Here is a 22,742-nt window from a genome sequence, read left to right on the forward strand (position 1 = left end):
CTGAATCAGATGCACCTGTTTGAGGTCGTTAGCTGCATAAAGACACCTGTCCACCCCATACAATCAGTAAGACTTTAACTTGTAACATGGCGAAGACCAAAGAGCTGTCCAAAGACACCAGAGACAAAATTGTACACCTCCACAAGGCTGGAAAGGGCTACGGAGCAATTACCAAGCAGCTTGGTGAAAAAAGGTCCACTGTTGGAGCTATCATTAGAAAATGGAAGAAGCTAAACATGACGGTCAATCTCAATCGGAGTGGAGCCCCATGCAAGATATCACCTCGTGGGGTCTCAATGATTCTAAGAAAGGTGAGGAATCAGCCCAGAACTACACGACAGGACTTGGTCAATGACCTGAAAAGAGCTGGGACCACCGTTTCCAAGGTTACTGTAGGTAATACACTAAGACGTCATGATGTGAAATCATGCATGGCACGAAAGGTTCCCCTGCTTAAACCAGCACATGTCAAGGCCCGTCTTAAGTTTGCATATGACCATTTGGATGATACAGAGGAGTCATGGGAGAAAGTTTTATGGTCAGATGAGACCAAAATAGAACTTTTTGGTCATAATTCCAATAAGCGTGTTTGGAGGAAGAAGAATGAAGAGTACAATCCGAAGAACACCATCCCTACTGTGAAGCATGGGGGTGGTAGCATCATGCTTTGGGGGTGTTTTTCTGCACATGGGACAGGACGAGTGCACTGCATTAAAGAGAGGATGACTGGGGCCGTGTATTGTGAGATTTTGGGGAACAACCTCCTTCCCTCTGTCAGAGCATTGAAGATGGGTCGTGGCTGGGTCTTCCAACACGACAACGACCCGAAGCACACAGCCAGGAAAACCAAGGAGTGGCTCCGTAAGAAGCATATCAAGGTTCTAGCATGGCCCAGCCAGTCTCCAGACCTGAACCCAATCGAAAATCTTTGGAGGGAGCTCAAACTCCGTGTTTCTCAGCGACAGCCCAGAAACCTGACTGATCTAGAGAAGATCTGTGTGGAGGAGTGGGCCAAGATCCCTCCTGCAGTGTGTGCAAACCTGGTGAAAAACTACAGGAAACGTTTGACCTCTGTAATAGCAAACAAAGGCTACTGTACCAAATATTAACATTCATTTTCTCAGGTGTTCAAATACTTATTAGCAGCTGTATCACACAAATAAATTGTTAAAAAATCATGCATTGTGATTTCTGGATTTTTCTTTTTAGTTTATCTCTCTCACAGTGGACATGCACCTACGATGAAAATTTCAGACCCCTCCATGATTTCTAAGTGGGAGAAATAGCAAAATAGCAGGGTGTTCAAATACTTATTTTCTTCACTGTAAATGACGCTGGAACAGGATCAGAAGAGGAGCTATTAGGGAGACCTTCCCCCCCTAATTGAAAGGGTGCAGGTTTGATCCTTGATGATGAACAGATTTGTGGTCATTAGCAAGCTCGCGATCCGAGAAAATGACCTTGTTGCAAGAACGCCATCGGAGCCAAACAATCACTTTCTTCATCGTTAAAAATGTGCAGAAGAACGCCTCCGCATCAAATTAGCTCCTGTAGCTTTTACGCTAATTGCATACGACAGTGTGTTTACCCTTAGCGTAACCTATCACGGTTAGACGTGTTCGCTTCAATTTCACCCTCCTCTTGTGTTCGGGTCGGCAAAGGTCGGAAAGATCAATTTGGATCATGAAAAGAACAATTTGGATCATGGAAAGAACAGTTTGGATCATGGAAAGATCAATTTGGATCAAGGAAAGAACAATTTGGATCATGGAAAGATCAATTTGGATCATGGAAAGATCAATTTGGATCATGGAAAGATCAATTTGGATCATGGAAAGAACAGTTTGGATCATGGAAAGATCAATTTGGATCAAGGAAAGAACAATTTGGATCAAAAAAAGATCAATTTGGATCATGGAAAGATCAATTTGGATCATGGAAAAAAACAATTTGGATCATGGAAAGAACAATTTGGATCATGGAAAGAACAATTTGGATCATGGAAAGATCAATTTGGATCATGGAAAGAACAGTTTGGATAATGGAAAGATCAATTTGGATCAGGGAAAGACCAATTTGGATCATGGAAATATCAATTTGGATCAGGGAAAGATCAATTTGGATCATAGAAAGAACAATTTGGATCATGGAAAGAACAATTTGGATCATGGAAAGATCAATTTGGATCATGGAAAGAACAGTTTGGATCATGGAAAGATCAGTTTGGATCATGGAAAGATCAATTTGGATCATGGAAAGATCAATTTGGATCATGAAAAATACAATTTGGATCATGGAAAGATCAATTTGGATCATGGAAAGAACAATTTGGATCATGGAAAGAACAGTTTGGATCATGGAAAGAACAGTTTGGGTCATGGAAAGAACAATTTGGTTCATGGAAAGAACAATTTGGATCATGGAAAGAACAATTTGGATCATGGAAAGAACAGTTTGGGTCATGGAAAGAACAATTTGGTTCATGGAAAGAACAATTTGGATCATGAAAAGAACAGTTTGTATTATGGAAGGATCAATTTGGTTCATGGAAATACCAATTTGGATCATGGAAAGATCAGTTTGGATCATGGAAAGAAAAATTTGGATCATGAAAAGAACAATTTGGATCATGGAAAGAAAAATTTGGATCATGGAAAGACCAATTTGGATCATGGAAAGATCAATTTGGATCATGGAAAGACCAATTTGGATCATGAAAAGAACAATTTGGATCATGGAAAGAACAATTTGGATCATGGAAAGAACAATTTGGATCATGGAAAGATCAATTTGGATCATGGAAAGAACAATTTGGATCAGGGAAAGATCAATTTGGATCATGGAAAGACCAATTTGGATCATGGAAAGATCAATTTGGATCATGGAAAGACCAATTTGGATCATGGAAAGACCGATTTGGATCATGGAAAGATCAATTTGGATCATGGAAAGCCACATTTAAACAAACAGGACTAGATTGGAATCATCTTGATGGAACAATAAAACTTCCAACAAGTGCTTGGTGTCAGGGAATCCCTGCAGCAGGAAGAACACAAATATTCCTTCCTTGTACTTTTAAGAAAAGGTGACCTTTGTTGTTCCATGACTCCAATAACCATTCACCATTTGAGGTGAAGCCGTGATTAACGTGGCGCCGTTTCCCAGCCTTCCACCTTGGAATAATTGCTTCCGACCTCCAGTTTACAGTTAAATGTCGAAGCTTTAAAACGGGAGAAAGTCTTTTCTGGTGTGAGGTGGATTTTAATTGCTGGAATAAATTATTGGAGGTCCCGTTTCCTCAGGCTGACAATTTCATGGAGAGATGTTTCGGAGGTGTCTCGGAAACGGCTCCGCTTTGTTCAACTTTTATACGCCGCCTCCGTTTCATCCGTTTCAATGACCTTAATTGGCTGCTAATGGGGCGTCTTTTCCAAAGGATCAACACCAGGAATGTCAGGAGGATCTTTTTTTGGTTTCTTTGGTTTTTTACACTTTTGGCTCCTTTTTTCCTTGGCAGCATCATTTGATGTGCCGGCAGCCGTTGGTGGAGCTTGGCTCCTTTTTTCCTTGGCAGCATCATTCGATGTGCTAGCAGTGGTTATTGGAGTTTAGCTCCTTTTTTCCTTGGAAGCATGAGTCGATGTGCCGGCCGCTATTGGTGGAGCGTGGCTCCTTTTTTCCTTGGCAGCATCATTTGATGTGCCGACAGCCTTTGGTGGAGCTTGGCTCCTTTTTTCCTTGGCAGCATCATTCGATGTGCTGGTCGCCATTGGTGGAGCTTGGCTCCTTTTTTCCTTGGGAGCATGAGTCGATGTGCCAGCCGCCATTGGTGGAGCTTGGCTCCTTTTTTTCCTTGACAGCATCATTCAATGTGCCAGCATCCGTTGGTGAAGCTTGGCTCCTTTTTTCCTTGGCAGCATGATTCAATGATTCACCATTTGTGGAGCTTGGCTCCTTTTTTCCTTGGCAGCATCATTCGATGTGCGGGCATCCGTTGGTGGAGTTTGGCTCCTTTTTTCCTTGACAGCATGAGTCGATGTGCCAGCCACCATTGGTGGAGCTTGGCTTCTTTTTTCCTTGGCAGCATCATTCGATGTGCCGGCAGCCGTTGGTGGAGTTTGGCTCCTTTTTTCCTTGACAGCATGATTTGATGTGCTAGCATCCGTTGGTGGAGCTTGGCTCCTTTTTTCCTTGGAAGCATGAGTCGATGTGCCAGCCGCCATTGGTGGAGCTTGGCTCCTTTTTTCCTTGACAGCGTCATTTTTTTGTGCCGGCAGCAGGTTGGTAGAGTTTGGCTCCTTTTTTCCTTGGCAGCATCATTCAATGTGCCAGCATCCGTTGGTGAAGCTTGGCTCCTTTTTTCCTTGGCAGCATGATTCAATGATTCACCATTTGTGGAGCTTGGCTCCTTTTTTCCTTGGCAGCATCATTCGATGTGCGGGCATCCGTTGGTGGAGTTTGGCTCCTTTTTTCCTTGACAGCATGAGTTGATGTGCCAGCCACCATTGGTGGAGCTGGGCTTCTGTTTTCCTTGGCAGCATCATTCGATGTGCCGGCAGCCGTTGGTGGAGTTTGGCTCCTTTTTTCCTTGGCCACATGATTCAATGTGCCGGCCGCCATTGGTGGAGCGTGGCTCCTTTTTTCCTTGACAGCATGATTTGATGTGCCAGCTGCCATTGGTGGAGCTTAGCTCCTTTTTTCCTTGGCAGCATCATTATATGTGCGGGCAGCCGTTGGTAGAGTTTGGCTCCTTTTTTCCTTGACAGCATGATTTGATGATTCACCATTTGTGGAGCTTGGCTCCTTTTTTCCTTGGAAGCATGAGTTGATGTGCCGGCCGCCATTGGTGGAGTTTGGCTCCTTTTTTCCTTGGCAGCATGATTCAATCATTCACCATTTGTGGAACTTGGCTCCTTTTTTCCTTGGCAGCATAATTCAATGATTCGCCATTGGTGGAGCTTGGCTTCTTTTTTCCTTGGAAGTATGAGTCAATGTGCCGGCCGTCTTTGGTGGAGCTTGGCTCCTTTTTTCCTCGGCAGCACCATTCAATGTGCCGGCCGCTATTGGTGGAACTTGACTCCTTTTTTCCTCTGCGACATGCCATGAGGTGAAATACCAACACGTCAGTGGCGAGTGACGTTTTGTGACGTTGAGTGACGTTTGCTGTTGGAATTACCTTGACTCCATTTTTCCTTGGCATATGAAGTGATGGTATAATGTGATGCTTGGTGACGTTTTCAGTGGTTGATGGTTCCATTGTTTATCAGAATGTTTAGATTGTTGGAATACTTTTTACTTTTCAAATCAACCTCTAAAGTTTTCAGCATGCTAAAAACATTCAGGCTGACCAAAGGAATGGGACGGAATATTTGGAATGCACTCGGAATGTTTAGAATCCACCTAAAATATCCATGATAAGATATGTCTCTTCTTCTCCGTTCTCCACTCCTTAGACCCCCAAATGTTGGACTGGTCGCTTCCTGATGAACCTGTGGGCCATCTTCTGCCTCCTCGTGCTCTCCAGCTACACGGCTAACCTGGCAGCCGTCATGGTCGGCGAAAAGACCTTTGAGCAAGTCTCAGGAATCCATGACGACAAGGTTAGATTCCAAGGATGTAAATTACATCCATGAAAACACGCAGCAAATTAATCTGGCACAAGGACAAGCTAATGAGTAAAGCGTGGAATAATTTGTCGGAGATTATCATCTTCCATATCCATCTATGAATATAACACCCCCCCCCACCACCCCCCACCGCTGGGATTTTCAGGCCTCGGTATGTTTGATGTGAGCTCCGTCATGAATGATGCCCTCTGCGTCTCCGAAACCGCCGTCCTCGCCGCTCTCGCTAACCGCTTCCTGTCTCCGTTTGTCAGCTGCACCATCCCTCCCTGGGCTTCCGATTCGGCACGGTGAGGGAGAGCAGCGCCGAGGATTACATGAAGAAGAGCTTCCCCGAGATGCACGACTACATGCGGCGCTTCAACCAGCCCACCACCCCCGACGGCGTGCACATGCTCAAGTAAGACGTGGGGGCCACTGGAGCTAGGGTCTGGGCGAGACTGGGCCGCATCAGGTTTTACAAAAAAACTTAAATAGCCAAAAACTTACCACTTCCACACGGATAGGGAGGATAACTATTAACAGTTATTTAACCTTAATCAAACGTAATAATTTTTTCTGGGTACATGATACCATACAGCACACCATACTAACATTAAACTTTCATATCAAGGCGGGGGCCTCAAACTAGTGTCCTGCGGGCCACATTTGGCCCACGGGCCGCATGTTTGGGACCACTGGTCTAAGAGAATTAAGAAAGTTCCAATGCTAACATAAATGGAAAATTACAATGATCGGATTTGTATCTTTATTCAGGCTGCACGAGTGCTTAGCGTGCAGGCCACACAGCTAGGAGACTCAGGTTCGATTCCAATCCTCGGTCATCTCTGTGTGGAGTTTGCATGTTCTTTTCTCCGGGTACTCCGGTTTCCTCCCACAAAGAAGAAGAAGAAGGTATTTCTATGTGACAAATAATAAACTACAGTTTTTTCGGAGCCACAAAGGTTATCAAATAGTTGACTCCAATTTCAGGTTGAAGACATGAATTGAGACATTCCGCCACAGGAATGATAACGGCGAGGAGGAGGAGGCTGGGAAAATAAGCAATTAACTGGAGGTTAACGCTAAACGATGAAGTTTGGCGTTGGGAGACTTTTTCAGGACGCTCGATTAGTTTGTTTACATAGTTTGTCTAAGGTGAGCTTTATTATTATTAATTATTGTAATATATTATTTCATTATTTTGACTTTATTTTTCTATTTATTTCATTTTTATTATTACAATTTTATATAATTAGTTTATATTATATTATATTTGTCTATTTGAATATTACATTATTATTATTATTATTATTATTATTATTATTATTATTATTATTATTATTATTGTTATTATTATTATTATTATTATTATTATTGTTGCATGTGAAATATGTTATGTTTTCACCACAACCCTAATATTTATTTCATAAAATATTTTGTCTTGTAGGCTGTTATTTCCTAAATATGACAGTCAAAATATTATAGGAATATTAAGGGAAATAATGACCAGAAGAAAAATTCTGAAAAGAAAGTTGAAGTATTTGGTAAAAAAAAAAAAAAATTACCGCAGAAATAAGAACGCTTGTAATATAGTAAGAATAAGTCAACATATTAAGAGAAAAATGCTAATAACGAAAATGTCACAATTTTATGAGAATTAAAAAATTTTAGTTCCATCGAGTTCAAACAGTCAAGAAAAAAATTTTTGTTTGTTTTTGAAGCTATAATATAATTTGTTTATATTGTGTTAGAATTGTTGATTTGAATATTACATTATTATTAATATTATTGCATGTGAAATATGTTTTTTTTCACCACAACCCTCATATTTATTACATGAAATATTGTACTTTATAAAGTGATATCACTTCAAAAGTGATATACAGTTAAAAATTCCACAATTATTGAATGCTTAATGTGCTTAAAATAATGCTTAAAATATTCCATGAAATAAATATTAGGCTTGTGGTGAAAACATAACATATTTCACATGCAATAATAATAATAATAATAATAATAATAATAATAATAATAATAATAATAATAATAATAATAATAATAATAATAATAATAATAATAATAATAATGATAATAATGATGATAATAATAATAATAATACATAAATAAACAAATATAATATAATATAAACTAATGATAAAAAAATGTAATAATAAAAAAACATATAATATATATATTTTAAAAATAAATAGGAAAATAAAGTAAAAATAATAAACAAATATAATATAATATAAACTAATGATGAAAAAAATTAATAATAAAAATATTATATATATATATATATATATATAATAAAAAGAAATAGAAAAATAAAGTAAAAATAATAAAAATGATATATTACAATAATAATAATAAAGCTCACCTTAGACAAACTTTGTAAACAAGAAAAATAAAGTAAAAATAATAAACAAATATAATATAATATAAACTAATGATAAAAAAATTTAATAATAAAATATATATTATATATATATAATAAAATAAATAGAAAAATAAAGTAAAAATAATAAAAATGATATATTACAATAATAATAATAAAGCTCACCTTAGACAAACTTTGTAAACAAACCATTTGTCCCACTTTATTTGACCGTCCCTGAATCAGCATTCTGCTGATACTATATGATACTATATGATACTATATGATACTATATGATACTATATGATACTATATGATACTATATGATACTATATGGATACTATAGAAGTGATAATTGATCCATGTATTTTTCCTATACTTCAAGTCCTTTGCGGCATTGGGTAAAATACGTGTCAGGGAGCGCCAAATGCTGTCAGTTTACAGAAGTCCCGACATCAGACCCTGACACATCTTGGAAGGGCAAGAGCTCCCAGGTCTGGTCTGGACCACGTAAAACATCAACATGTGTTACGGTCAGGGAATAGCACCTGCATACACAAACGCTTCCATCCCGCTGTCAAAACACTCGCCACGCACACCACCCGCGCGGGCATGCGGGCTACGTCAGTCCCTGTTTGAGTCCCAAAAGAAGCCCTCGTGTCTCGTGTCTGACAGGCCTCGCCTCAGGTAAAAATAAAACACTTCCTGGTCTGCCAACGCAGCACAAACTTTTGGGAAGTCAGCCTTTTGTCTCCCGGTAAACATCGGCAACAAGAGCGGGGAAAGGATCCCAACTCCAACGTCATCCGAGGTCATCCGTGCTAGCTCGCAACATCCTCTGATGCTACGCTAATCAAACACTTCAACGTTAAATCGACCGTTTAAAAGAATTAAGAAATAAAGAAAATTAAAAAAAATTCCAATGCTAACATAAATGGAAAATTGCAATGAATGGATTTTTATCTTTATCCAGATTTGCACCAAAACATAGTGAAGTCTTCCTTGGTTCCACCTCACGAAAAAAGTAATTTTTACTTTTTTTGTTTTTTTATCTTTCCTAACTAAAAATAAAGACAATGAAAACTTACAATGCTAACTAGCAAAAGTGGGAAAAGGCTTGTATTTAACTCCATGAATTTTTTTTAAATCTTCCTAACTTACAAAGAAAAAAACAGAACATTTTCAATGCTAACATAAGTTACAAAAAAAATATTTTGACTTTCCTAACTAAAAATAAAGACAATGAAAACTTACTATGCTAACTAGCAAAAGTGGGAAAAGGCTTGTATTCAACTCCATGAAAAAAGTTAGTTTTTTAAATCTTCCTAAGTAACAAAGAAAAAAATAGAAAATTTTCAACGTTAACATAAGTTACAAAAAAAAATTATTTTGACTTTCCTAAATAAAAATAAAGACAATGAAAACTTACAATGCTAACTAGCAAAAGTGGGAAAAGGCTTGTTTTCAACTCCATGATTTTTTTTTTTAATCTTCCTAACAAAGAAAAAAATAGAACATTTTCAATGCTAACATAAGTTACAAAAAAAATTATTTTGATTTTGTTATTTGTTTTTTTTATTTTTCCTAACTAAAAGTAAAGACAATGACAACTTACAATGCTAACTAGCATGAAAAAAAGTTACTTTTTTTTAATCTTCCTAACTAACAAAGAAAAAATAGAACATTTTCAATGCTAACATAAGTTACAAAAAAAAATATTTTGACTTTCCTAACTAAAAAATAAAGACAATGAAAACTTACTATGCTAACTAGCAAAAGTGGGAAAAGGCTTGTATTCAACTCCATGAATTTTTTTTTTTAATCTTCCTAACAAAGAAAAAAATAGAACATTTTCAATGCTAACGTAAGTTACACAAAAAAAATATTTTGACTTTCCTAACTAAAAATAAAGACAATGAAAACTTACAATGCTAACTAGCAAAAGTGGGAAAAGTCTTGTATTCAACTCCATGAAAAAAGTTAGTTTTTTTAAATCTTCCTTAGTAACAAAGAAAAAATGGAAAAATTTCAACGTTAACATAAGTTACAAAAAAATATATTTTGACTTTCCTAACTAAAAAATAAAGACAATGAAAACTTACTATGCTAACTAGCAAAAATGGGAAAAGGCTTGTATTCAACTCCATGATTTTTTTTTTAATCTTCCTAACAAAGAAAAAAATAGAACATTTTCAATGCTAACATAAGTTACAAAAAAAATTATTTTGATTTTGTTATTTGTTTTTTTTTATTTTTCCTAACTAAAAGTAAAGACAATGACAACTTACAATGCTAACGAGCATGAAAAAAAGTTACTTTTTTTTAATCTTCCTAACTAACAAAGAAAAAATAGAACATTTTCAATGCTAACATAAGTTACAAAAAAAAATATTTTGACTTTCCTAACTAAAAAATAAAGACAATGAAAACTTACTATGCTAACTAGCAAAAATGGGAAAAGGATTTTATTCTACTCCATGAATTTTTTTTTAATCTTCCTAACAAAGAAAAAAATAGACCATTTTCAATGCTAACATAAGTTACGCAAAAAAAAATATTTTGACTTTCCTCACTAAAAATAAAGACAATAAAACTTACTATGCTAACAACCCTTTAAAAAGGGTTCCTGCATCCAGATGGTGATCCGGATCACCCACAAAATGTTATCAGTTCTTCCTGAAATTCCTGAAATTTTCATTCATATAATTTCAGAACTTTTCAAGTTATTTTGAACACAAAGAAACAAACGCTGGCAAAAAGAAAACCTTTGACAACAGAGTTTTTCTTCCCTTCACTCACACACACACTTAATAAGTACGTTGTGATTCCAAAAACACCTGCTAGTCGACTGATGGAAAAGAATTTATCTTACGTGTTTTCCACCATTAAATCCGCTTTGTGGCACGCCGCTTTTCCCTGACACTTATCCGCATTGTTAGCACGGCGAGCGCCGCTCTAGTATAATTAGAGGTCAATTAGGTTCCCGCGGATCAATACCAGCACAGAAGAGTCTTTGGCAGTACGTCCGGCGTCTTATCGGTCGGCCGCAGAGGCTGTCGGCTTAGTTTGATGATAAATGTGTTTACACGCCGAGGAAGGCGTGATGGCGCCAAAAGTTGGAGATGTCTAACGCCTGCCTTGTGTGCGTTTGTTTGTGTGTGTTTGTGTGTTGGTGTGTTGGTGGTGAAGGACAGATCCTCCCATGTTGGACGCCTTCATCATGGACAAAGCCCTGCTGGACTTCGAGGTGTCCATCGACGCCGACTGTAAGCTGCTCACGGTGGGAAAGCCGTTCGCCATTGAAGGTGCTCTCACACTTATCTCGTAACATTGTTATTGTTTTTAATCCGGGTGTTTTTCTTCAAATATTACCTTGTTTCTATTCTAATTGTTTTTGTACTACAAATGTACTGTAGAAATACACAGTATTTTTTATATTTTATCATGGATAATCGCTTCCAGGCTTGACCTGGATCAGTGAAATTCCTTCCTTATGAACGGAATCATTTTGTAGTTAGCATTGAAAACCTGTTAGCATCCTTCTAAATAGGGTTTTAGCATTATTAGCAGTATATATATATATATATATATAATTTATATATATTTAACATTTATTTTTAACATATTTCACATTTGTCTTTAGTTTTAACATTTATTTTGTTATTTTTTTAATATTCATTTATAAGTCACTCTGGAGTATAAGTTGCAGGAACAGCCAACCTATGAAAAAAAGTGCCACTTATAGTCCAGAAAATACAGTATATATATATATATATATATATATATATATATATATATATATATATATATATATATATATATATATATATATATATTTAACATTTATTTTTAACATATTTCACATTTGTCTTTAGTTTTAACATTTATTTTGTTATTTTTTTATATTTATTTATAAATTGCTCTGGAGTATAAGTGGCAGGAACAGCCAACCTATGAAAAAAAGTGCCACTTATAGTCCAGAAAATACAGTATATATATATATATAATTTATATATATTTAACATTTATTTTTAACATATTTCACATTTGTCTTTAGTTTTAACATTTATTTTGTTATTTTTTTATATTTATTTATAAATTGCTCTGGAGTATAAGTTGCAGGAACAGCCAACCTATGAAAAAAGTGCCATTTATAGTCTGGAAAATACAGTGTATATATATATATATTATATTATTTATATATATTTAACATTTATTTTCATGTTTATATTTCACATTTGTCTTTAGTTTTAACATTTATTTTGTTATTTTTTATATTCATTTATAAGTCGCTCTGGAGTATAAGTCGCAGGAACAGCCAACCTATGAAAAAAGTGCCACTTATAGTCCGGAAAATACAGTGTATATATATATTATATTATTTATATATATTTAACATTTATTTTTAACATATTTCACATTTGTCTTTAGTTTTAACATTTATTTTGTTATTTTTTATATTCATTTATAAGTCGCTCTGGAGTATAAGTTGCAGGAACAGCCAACCTATGAAAAAAAGATCCACTTATAGTCCAGAAAATACAGTATATATATATATATATATATATATAATTTATATATATTTAACATTTATTTTTAACATATTTCACATTTGTCTTTAGTTTTAACATTTATTTTGTTATTTTTTTTATATTTATTTATAAGTTGCTCTGGAGTATAAGTCGCAGGAACAGCCAACCTATGAAAAAAAGTGCCACTTATAGTCCAGAAAATACAGTATATATATATATATATATATATATATATTATTTATATATATTTAACATTTATTTTTAACATATTTCACATTTGTCTTTAGTTTTAACATTTATTTTTTTTATATTCACTTATAAGTCGCTCTGGAGTATAAGTCGCAGGAACAGCCAACCTATGAAAAAAAGTGCGACTTATAGTCCGGAAAATATGGTGTATATATATAAATATATATATAAATTGTATTATTTATATATATTTAACATTTATTTTGATGTTTATATTTCACATTTGTCTTTAGTTTTAACATTTATTTTGCTATTTTTTAATATTTATTTATAAGTTGCTTTGGAGTATAAGTGGCAGGAACAGCCAACCTATGAAAAAAAGTGCCACTTGTATAGTCTGGAAAATATGGTGTAAAAAAATACATGTATATGTGTTATATAATTTATATATATTTGACTTTTATTTTTATGTTTTAACATTTATTTTAATGTTTATATTTCACATTTGTCTTTAGTTTTAACATTTATTTTGTTATTTTTTCATATTCATTTTCGCTCATATTCATATTCGCTCTGGAGTATAAGTCGCAGGAACAGCCAACCTATGAAAAAAGTGCCACTTATAGTCTGGAAAATATGGTGTATATATATATTATATTATTTATATATATTTAACATTTATTTTAACGTCTTTTTAACACATTTCACATTTGTCTTTAGTTTTAACATTTATTTATTTTTATATTCACTTATAAGTCGCTCTGGAGTATAAGTCGCAGGAACAGCCAACCTATGAAAAAAAGTACCACTTATAATCCAGAAAATACGATATATTGTGTGCTAGTGTAGCTAATGACCACTAGCCTACACCAATACAAGGATCAGCGCCTCTAATTATCAGACGGTCCCTGGCATAACGTTAGCAGGTATTTTCCGTAAGACTAGCGTTCCCTAGCATGTTCTCCCTCATGAGTAATGTCCTGCACGGATGATCCATAACAACGCAATGCCGATAACCAGACGGAACGTTCCTTCATATGTAGGTTAGGAGTTATTATTCCGTGCAATAAGCGCATATATGAGCGTATGGGAAGATTTATATCTATATCTAGATAATATATAATAATATATAACGGCCAACAAAGTGGGTCACTGGCATACATAGACATACATACAGTGTATGTATACATAAGAATACTAGCTATTATTCATGGTGTGCAGCGTTAGGCTGCATTAACACCTTGACACACAGTACACACATACAATACGCACACACTGGGGGGGGTGGCGGAGTGGGATGGGGGGGGGGATCAAATACTCCCGTATCTACGTGAGTGATGGCTGAAAGCAGTGATTCACCGCATGAACTCGCACTGCGGGCTCCAAGCACGGAGCCATCAATAATTCATAGCCGAGTCCAGGCCGGAACATTTATGCACAAGTCACATGACCAACCGCCACTGGACGCCCGTACAACAACACATTGCAAACTTGAGCACTTGACACTTAACAATAAACCCGTTATTATGTTTGTGGGCTGCACAGTGGACAAGTGGTTAGCGCGCAGACCTCACAGCTAGGAGGACCAGGGTTCAATTCCACCCTGGGCCATCTCTGTGTGGAGTTTGCATGTTCTTCCCGTGCATGCGAGGCTTTTCTCCGGGTACTCCGGTTTCCTCCTGAATGAATCTTTTTTTTGTATTTCTAAACATTATTTTTGTAACATTAGCAATTAATATTCATTATTACACTAAATGAATGTATGAATGTATGAATGAATTAATTAATGTATGAATGAATGTATGACTGAATGAATGAATGAATGAAAGAATGAATGTATGTATGAATATATGAATGAATGTATGAATGAATGTATGAATGAATGTATGAATGAATGAATGAATGAATGAATGTATGAATTAATTAATTAATGTATGAATGAATGTATGACTGAATGAATGTATGAATGAATGAATGTATAACTGAATGAATGAATGAATGTATGTATGAATGAATGAATGAATGAATGAATGAATGAATGAATGAAAGAATGAATGTATGTATGAATGAATGAATGAATGTATGAATGAATGAATGTATGAATGAATGTATGTATGAATGATTGTATGAATGAATGAATGGATGAATGTATGTATGAATGTATGTATGAATGAATGAATGAATGAAAGAATGAATGAATTAATGTATGCATGAACGTATGAATCAATGTATGAATGAATGTATGAATGAACGAATGAATGTATGAATGAATGTATGAATGAATGAATGAATGTATGAATGAATGACCGTATGAATGAATGAATGAATGTATGAATGAATGAATGAATGAATGAATGTATGAATGAATGACCGTATGAATGAATGAATGAATGTATGAATGAATGAATGTATGAATGAACGTATGAATGAATGAATGAATGTATGAATGAATGAATGTATGAATGAATGAATGTATGAATGAATGAATGAATGAATGTATGAATGAATGAACGTATGAATGAATGTATGAATGAATGTATGAATGAATGAATGAATGAACAAATGTATGAATGAACAAATGAATGTATGAATGTATGAATGAATGAATTAATGTATGAATGTATGAACGAATGTATGACTGAATGAATGAATGAAAGAATTAATGTATGTATGAATGAACGAATGAATGAATGAACATATGAATGAATGAATGTATGAATGAATGAATGTATGAATGAATGAATGAATGAATGTATGAATGAATTAATGAATGTATGAATGAATGAATGTATGAATGAATGAATGTATGAATGAATGTATGAATGTATGCATGAACGTATGAATGAATGTATGAATGAATTAATGAATGTATGAATGAATGAATGTATGAATGAATGTATGAATGTATGAATGTATGAATGTATGAATGAATGAACGTATGAATGAATGTATGAATGAATGAATGTATGAATGAATGTATGGATGAACGAATGTATGAATGTATGAATGTATGAATGAATGAATGAATGAACGTATGAATGAATGAACGTATGAATGAATGTATGAATGAATGAACGTATGAATGAATGTATGAATGAATGTATGAATGAACGAATGTATGAATGAATGAATGAATGAATGAATGAATGAATGAATGAATGTATGAATGAATGAACGTATGAATGAATGAATGAATGAATGAATGTATGAATGAATGAACGTATGCATGAATTAATGTATGAATGAATGTATGAATGAATGAATGAACAAATGTATGAATGTATGAATGAACAAATGAATGTATGAATGAATGAATGAATGAATGAATAAGTGTATGAATGAATGAACGTATGAATGAATTAATGTATGAATGAATGTATGAATGAATGAATGAACAAATGTATGAATGTATGAATGAACAAATGAATGTATGAATGAATGAATGAATGCATGAGTGTATGAATGTATTAGAATGTGCAGACATGGTTTCAGGTAGAACGAGTGTTTGCTTGTTGCTTGTAGGCACGCTGTAGCTTCTGAACTAAATGATAGATTATGTTTTATTTTCCAAATATTTCCTATTTTGACTGAATTGCCAATCTTGGAAAACTATAGCCGTGACTTCCGTTTTCTTTATTAGGGACCTGTTGTGGAAGCGTTTGTAGACCAGTGTCAGCGCTAACGATTGTATAAAACTTGATCCAAGGGGTCTCCAACCCGTCTAGGGCAAAGGTCAGATTTAGATGTGGTCTTGTTTCCATTTGGTTCAGGAGTCTAAGTCTTGGATATTGTCACTATTGTCATACTTGGATCATTCTAACCCTAAAAGGTCTAAAAATGACGTTTCTGGTGTCTATACATTTACTACCTGAAAGATGGATGTCAATGTTATTACTGAAAAATCCTATTAAAGTCACGTCGGTAAGGAGATTTCCGATGAAAGGCAACATCGTTAACATCGTTAGCGTCGTTAGCATCGTTAGCGCGGTTTAAGGTGAGTCCTGATAAGAGCAGAGAGAGAGCAACGGCGCCACACGGGACCAAACCTTGATAACTCCCGTCAATCAAAGCGTGCACTCGGGAAGACCCCGACTCCCGGCGTCCCTGAAGAGCTTCCTGCTTCTTCCCCCTGTTGGTGGGAGGACCGGGTCGGTTGGACGACTGCTTGATTAAGTGTCTTCATTAAGCAGGCAGACCAGGATTGGAAGTGAGAAAGTTTGGAATAGTCGGGAGAGGAAGATGATTGGAAAAGTAAACAAGGGCAGTAAAGATCGTCTCTGATTGGTGCGCCCATCTCTCTGCTGAACGAGTGATAAAAGAGGCAGACGACAGAGTCGCCTAATCAAGACAAACCTTCACCCCGACGAGGAGCGTCGGAGAGGCTTGGGAACATGAAGAGGGGGGCGGAATGACAGAAGGGGGAGAATTAATGGAATGATTTGTAGTCCGGAAGCAGAGGATGGGCGGAGGTGTTCCTCTGAGGGCCGCCGCGGGACGCTGACAACAGCCCATTAATAATATTGCAACAAGCAGACGTTCACGTCCAAACGGGGGGGGGGGGGGGCGGGTTCTTGATGAGGCCGCTCACGTCCCGCCTTTCTGGAACGCCGCCGTGTTGTCATCTGGTTGTTTTTATCAGCCCTGCGCTTTAATGGAAAAGTTCAATAAAACAACACAGCTTATCCGCAGAGTAACTTTGGGGGGGGGGGGTGTAGAAGGGGGGGGGGCACAGCCGATCTCATCCCAAGTCAAACGATCCCAACACCAGGAATGATCCTTTGGACACCTCCACTCATTGAACCGCTCCATAGTTGCCGGGTGCTTGGTCTGCAAAATCAATCGGTAACACTAATAAAAATGTGGCTGTAGGAAACCTCCAGATATAACTTTATCTACCTCTGCATGTATGTGAAACTTTTTGTATTATTATTATATGATATTATTATTATTTATAATAATATTTTTTATAATATATTTATAAAATATATTATTATAATATATTATTCATCTTATATTTGTCTTATAGTATCTTATAATGTCCACCATGTTGGGGAATTAGCCCATAGGGGTATTTATCTTTTTTATTATATTATATTATTATTATTATTTATAATAATATTATTTATAATATATTTATAATATATATTATTATTATTATTATTTATAATAATATTATTTATAATATATATTATTATAATATATTATTTCTTATTATTTATCTTATATTTGTCTTATAGTATCTTATAATTTTTTTATTTGTTTTTATTTTTTATTATTATTTTATTATTATTATTATTATTAATAAACAATAATATTATTTCTAATATATTTATAATATATATTATAATATATTATTTATTATTATTTATCTTATATTTGTCTTATAATGTCCACCATGTTGGGGAATAGGAGGCCATAGGGGTTTTATTTCATGTGGAGAGGAAATAATAATGTTAGTAATAAAGCAAACTTAGATGGTCATAAACACGTTTTCTTTGCTCCAACTCCAGCTATGAAAATATCCCATTCATAAATATTGGTCGGGATCCATTGAACTGTAATAAAACACCTCAACCTGGTTAAATACTGCATTTCCCTATTGCGGTTATTTGTGGAGGTTTTGTTTACTATTATTATTATTATTATTATTATTATTATTATTATTATTATTATTTCTTTTTAATTATTATTATTATTATTATTATTATTATTATTATGTACCTAATGTTGTGGTCCATCAGTGCGCCTGCCACGTATGAATATCATCTTTAATGTTCCACGTCCAAGTCTCTCAGATGAAAGCTTGTCGCCGAGTGGGGGGGGGGCGGGACTGCACGGCGGTGAAGTCCACGCCAGTGATAAGCGTCATTTTTGATGGTTTGTTATATAAATGAGGACGAAGGCCGATGACGGGACTATGATGTCTGTCCGTGTTGTCGGCGTGACAACACGGGAAGAGACAGGCCCAGACAAAGCGAGCGCTGCTGGAGACGAGCCAGGCGGGAGATAAGAGGATGGATGAAGAGGGCCGCAAATTGAAGGCAACGCAAAGGAATGATGGAGATAAACAGCATTCCGAAATGAAGGCGTGTACGAGCGGAAGGAGGCTGGGATGTTGGGGACACTTTGGATTAGCAGCAAAGTCCACAATCAACTCTTAAATAAAACTAAAACCTTATGAAATGCTACATCACACTTGCATTGCTGTCAAAAAGTCAGCCTTTATGCAGAAAACACCCTTTTAAAAAAAAATGTCACCCGCCCCAAAATTGCTGAATCCATTATAGAGCGGTCCCTCATCTAAGGGCGGTTGCTGGTTCGAGACCCGACTGCGCTAAGTGAACTTTCACGATGTAGGATTCAACATTATTGACACAATATTATTCTGCAACATTTATTTTATTTGTCTATTTTGACTGCTTCTGTTTTTGTTTTGTTTCCTTGTTAAATACTTTATGCTAGTGAGCTAACCTGTTAGCCTCTCAATTGACTTATTCCAAACTCAAGTGTTTCAAACACAGTAGAGGTAGAAGGACAAAGATGCCAAAAAAAAAATCACCACTTCCACACTGATTGAGAGGAGAAGTTTTTTTTTTCACTCAATCTCCGCCATGTTGACAAAAAAGAATTTATTCTTTAATATTTCAACTTTATTTGACTAAAATGACATTATCTTTTCCTCATAATATCACCTCAAAATTTATTTAGATTTATTTAGATTACAACTTTTTTCTCATTTTGGTATGGAATTTTTGCATTTCTATTTTTGCATTTCAATTTTCTTCTCGGAATTATGAATTTTTTGCCAGAAAATTTAGATTTTATTCTCATAACATTATATGTTTTTCTGTCACTTAATAATAACAAAATTTTTCATCTTAATTTTTTGTAATATTTATTTACAAACTTTATGCTTGTAAAATTATTGCATATTTTTTAATTTTTTGCCTTGTTTTTATTTTGTTGTTTTCTTCCTGTTTAAATTCAGCATACTAGTTAGCTAAATGGTTAGCATCTCCAATTACTTATTCCAAACATAAATAAGCATTCAAACTGAATGGAGAAGAAGAAAAAAGATGCCAAAAACTTACCACTTCCACACTGATTGAGAGGAGAACTTTTTTTTTTTTTAATCTCCGCCATGTTGGCTTCATGTTGGCTTTATTTGTTGTTTCTACGAATAACAAAAAAGGATTTATTTTTTAATATTTCAACTTTATTTGACTAAAATGACATAATTACGTCATAATATCGCGTAATTTGCCTCAAAATTTATTTAAGTGAAATACTTTTTCTTGTTAGATTACAACTTTTTTCTCTTAACATTTTGGTATGGTATTTTTGTATTTTTTTTCCTGTAATTATGAATTTATTGCCAGAAAATGTATATTTTATTCGCATAATATTATGTTTTTCTGTCACTTAATAATAACCAAATATTACATCTTAATGCATAGTTGTGTTGTTAGTAATATTTGACTTTATGCTTGTAAAATTATTGCAGATTTTTTAAATTTTTGCTTTGTTTTTGTTGTTTTGCTTTGTTGTTTTCTTCCTGTTAAATTCAGCATACTAGCGAGCTAAATGGTTAGCATCTCCAATGACTTATTCCAAACATAAAAAAGTGTTTCAAACAGAGTGGAGAAGAAGAACAAAGACGCCAAAAACTTACCACTTCCACACGGATTGAGAGGAGAACCTTTTTTTTCGCAATCTCAGCCATAGCATGTCGGCTCTGTTTGCTAATAACAAAAAAGTACTTTTTATTTATTTTTTCAACTTTATTGTACTAAATTGACACTAGTTTTATCTTATTATATGTCGACATTATTTGCGTAAAATTGATTTCGCTTTTTAACATTTTGACTTTATTTTTGTAAAATGACAACTATTACAACTATTTCTGCTCCCTTTGTGTCAATTTTCTTCTCGTAATTGTGACTTTATTCCCAGAAAATTTTGATTGTAACAAATTTTCCAAAAATTACATATTTTTCTTGTTGTTTTGTTACTATTTTCTCTTTAATATTTTGACTTTATGCGCCTAAAATGACGTTATTTTTCCTCATAATAGTCCCATGTTATTGTCATTACATATTGACTTTATTTTACTTTTTTGGTATATAAAACATATACTTAATCAACAATAATGAATCATAAGAGTCACAGTGTAGTCCAGTGGTGTCCAAAGTGCGGTCCGGGGGCCAATTGCAGTATACTGCAAAAAAAAATATATATATATATCAATTATATCAATCAAAAATATATCAATAATTATATTAAAATATATAAATGTTTCTCTTTTTTATGCCATTTTTGCTGTTTTTTTTTATTTTTCAACTTTCTTCTTCAATTATTATTATTATTGTAATATTATGACCATACTTCTATAATATTCCTATAACTTTATTTTACTTTTTTGGTATATAAAACATATACTTAATCAACAATAATGAATCATAAGAGTCACAGTGTTGTCCAGTGGTGTCCAAAGTGCGGTCCGGGGGCCAATTGCGGTATACTGCAAAAAAAATCAAAAAAATATATCAATTATATCAATCAAAAATATGTCAATAATTATATTAAAATATATACATTTTTCTCTTTTTTGTGCCATTTTTGCTGTTTTTTTAATTTTTCAACTTTCTTCTTCAATTATTATTATTATTGTAATATTATGACCATACTTCTATAATATTCCTATAACTTTATTTTACTTTTTTGGTATATAAAACATATACTTAATCAACAATAATGAATCATAAGAGTCACAGTGTAGTCCAGTGGTGTCCAAAGTGCGGTCCGGGGGCCAATTGCAGTATACTGCAAAAAAAAAAAAAAAAATATCAATTATATCAATCAAGAATATATCAATTAATTATATGAAAATATATAAATGTTGCTCTTTTTTATGCAATTTTTGCTGTTTTTTTAATTTTTCAACTTTCTTCTTCAATTATTATTATTATTGTAATATTATGACCATACTATTATATTCCTATAATTTTATTTTACTTTTTTGGTATCAATATTCTTTTTGTAATTATGACTTTATACGACGTTATATGACATAATAAATTTTTTTTGTTGTTAAATTCCAACTTTTTTCTCGGAATATTTTGACTTAAAAAAATGTTTTTTTTTTTAATACTTGTCTCATTAAATATACTTGCCGCAGGCGAGTAAAAAACAGCCCCCGGCCCACACTTTGAACACCCGTGTCTGAAGGGTTAGCATTATTTTGCAGGTGTTATTTTAAGCCCCACTTAGCTCACGCTGCCGACTGTTGCCAGAAAGCGTTCCCATCCATCCGACACCAGACAGGAAATGAGCATCTGGGATTTATCCGTTGAGGAAAGGAAATGTAGGTCAACACGCGTCATGCGTGTTGCAGGCACACGCTTGACACGCGTGCCAGACGTCTACCTGCGGATGCTAGCATCCCATCCTCAAAGGTCATCCCGCCGTTGAGCACAAAAGAGGAAGCTCGGCTTTGGAATTCAGAATCCGAGCCTGGTGGAGCTTTCCGGAAAAGACCGGCGTTCCGCCCGGACCTTCTTGGCTGCAAAGTGCTTGATTTGGATTCCAGCTGAAGCATCCTGATCCGATAAATCTGATTTCAGGGAGCATCTGCCCTTTTGCTAATGGGGGGGGGGGGGCGCTGGATCAACATTCCGGCACGGAAGCACCGGAGTGGGCTGCTCCTCGGCCGCTGCTGTGAGCATCATTGACCTCCCTTTCACAGCTGGACCACCAGGACCAGACTTTGGGAACGTAAGGTCTAGGTCCTAGACTAGGTCCTAGACCAAGTCTGACTAGTGTGTGTCCTACCTGGTCTTCGAGCATGAAGTAGACTAGAGCTGTCCTATCTAGTCGGACTGGTGTGTCCCACCTGGTCTTTGAGTATGAAATAGACTAGAGCTGTCCTATCTAGTCGGACTGGCGTGGGTCCGACCTGGTCTTTGAGCATGAAGTAGATTAGAGCTGTCCTATCTAGTCTGACTGACGTATGTCTCACCTGGTCTTTGAGCATGAAGT

General features: G+C 35.0%; 1 protein-coding gene across 1 annotated transcript in view; it reads left to right on the forward strand.

The window, feature by feature from the left end:
* Nucleotides 1-22,742, forward strand: part of grin3ba (glutamate receptor, ionotropic, N-methyl-D-aspartate 3Ba) — a 132,363-nt gene that overhangs the window by 97,248 nt on the left and 12,373 nt on the right. Inside the window, exons 6-8 of the mRNA XM_058056516.2 lie at nt 5,454-5,600; nt 5,879-6,024; nt 11,173-11,288. Coding sequence (XP_057912499.2) covers nt 5,454-5,600; nt 5,879-6,024; nt 11,173-11,288 — 409 coding nt within the window. The remainder of the gene's footprint in view (nt 1-5,453; nt 5,601-5,878; nt 6,025-11,172; nt 11,289-22,742) is intronic.

The sequence above is a fragment of the Doryrhamphus excisus genome, linkage group LG19 (assembly GCF_037039965.1).
Source record: "Doryrhamphus excisus strain RoL-2023G ecotype Guam linkage group LG19, RoL_Dexc_Guam_v1.1, whole genome shotgun sequence".
NCBI classification, from domain to species: domain Eukaryota; kingdom Metazoa; phylum Chordata; class Actinopteri; order Syngnathiformes; family Syngnathidae; genus Doryrhamphus; species Doryrhamphus excisus.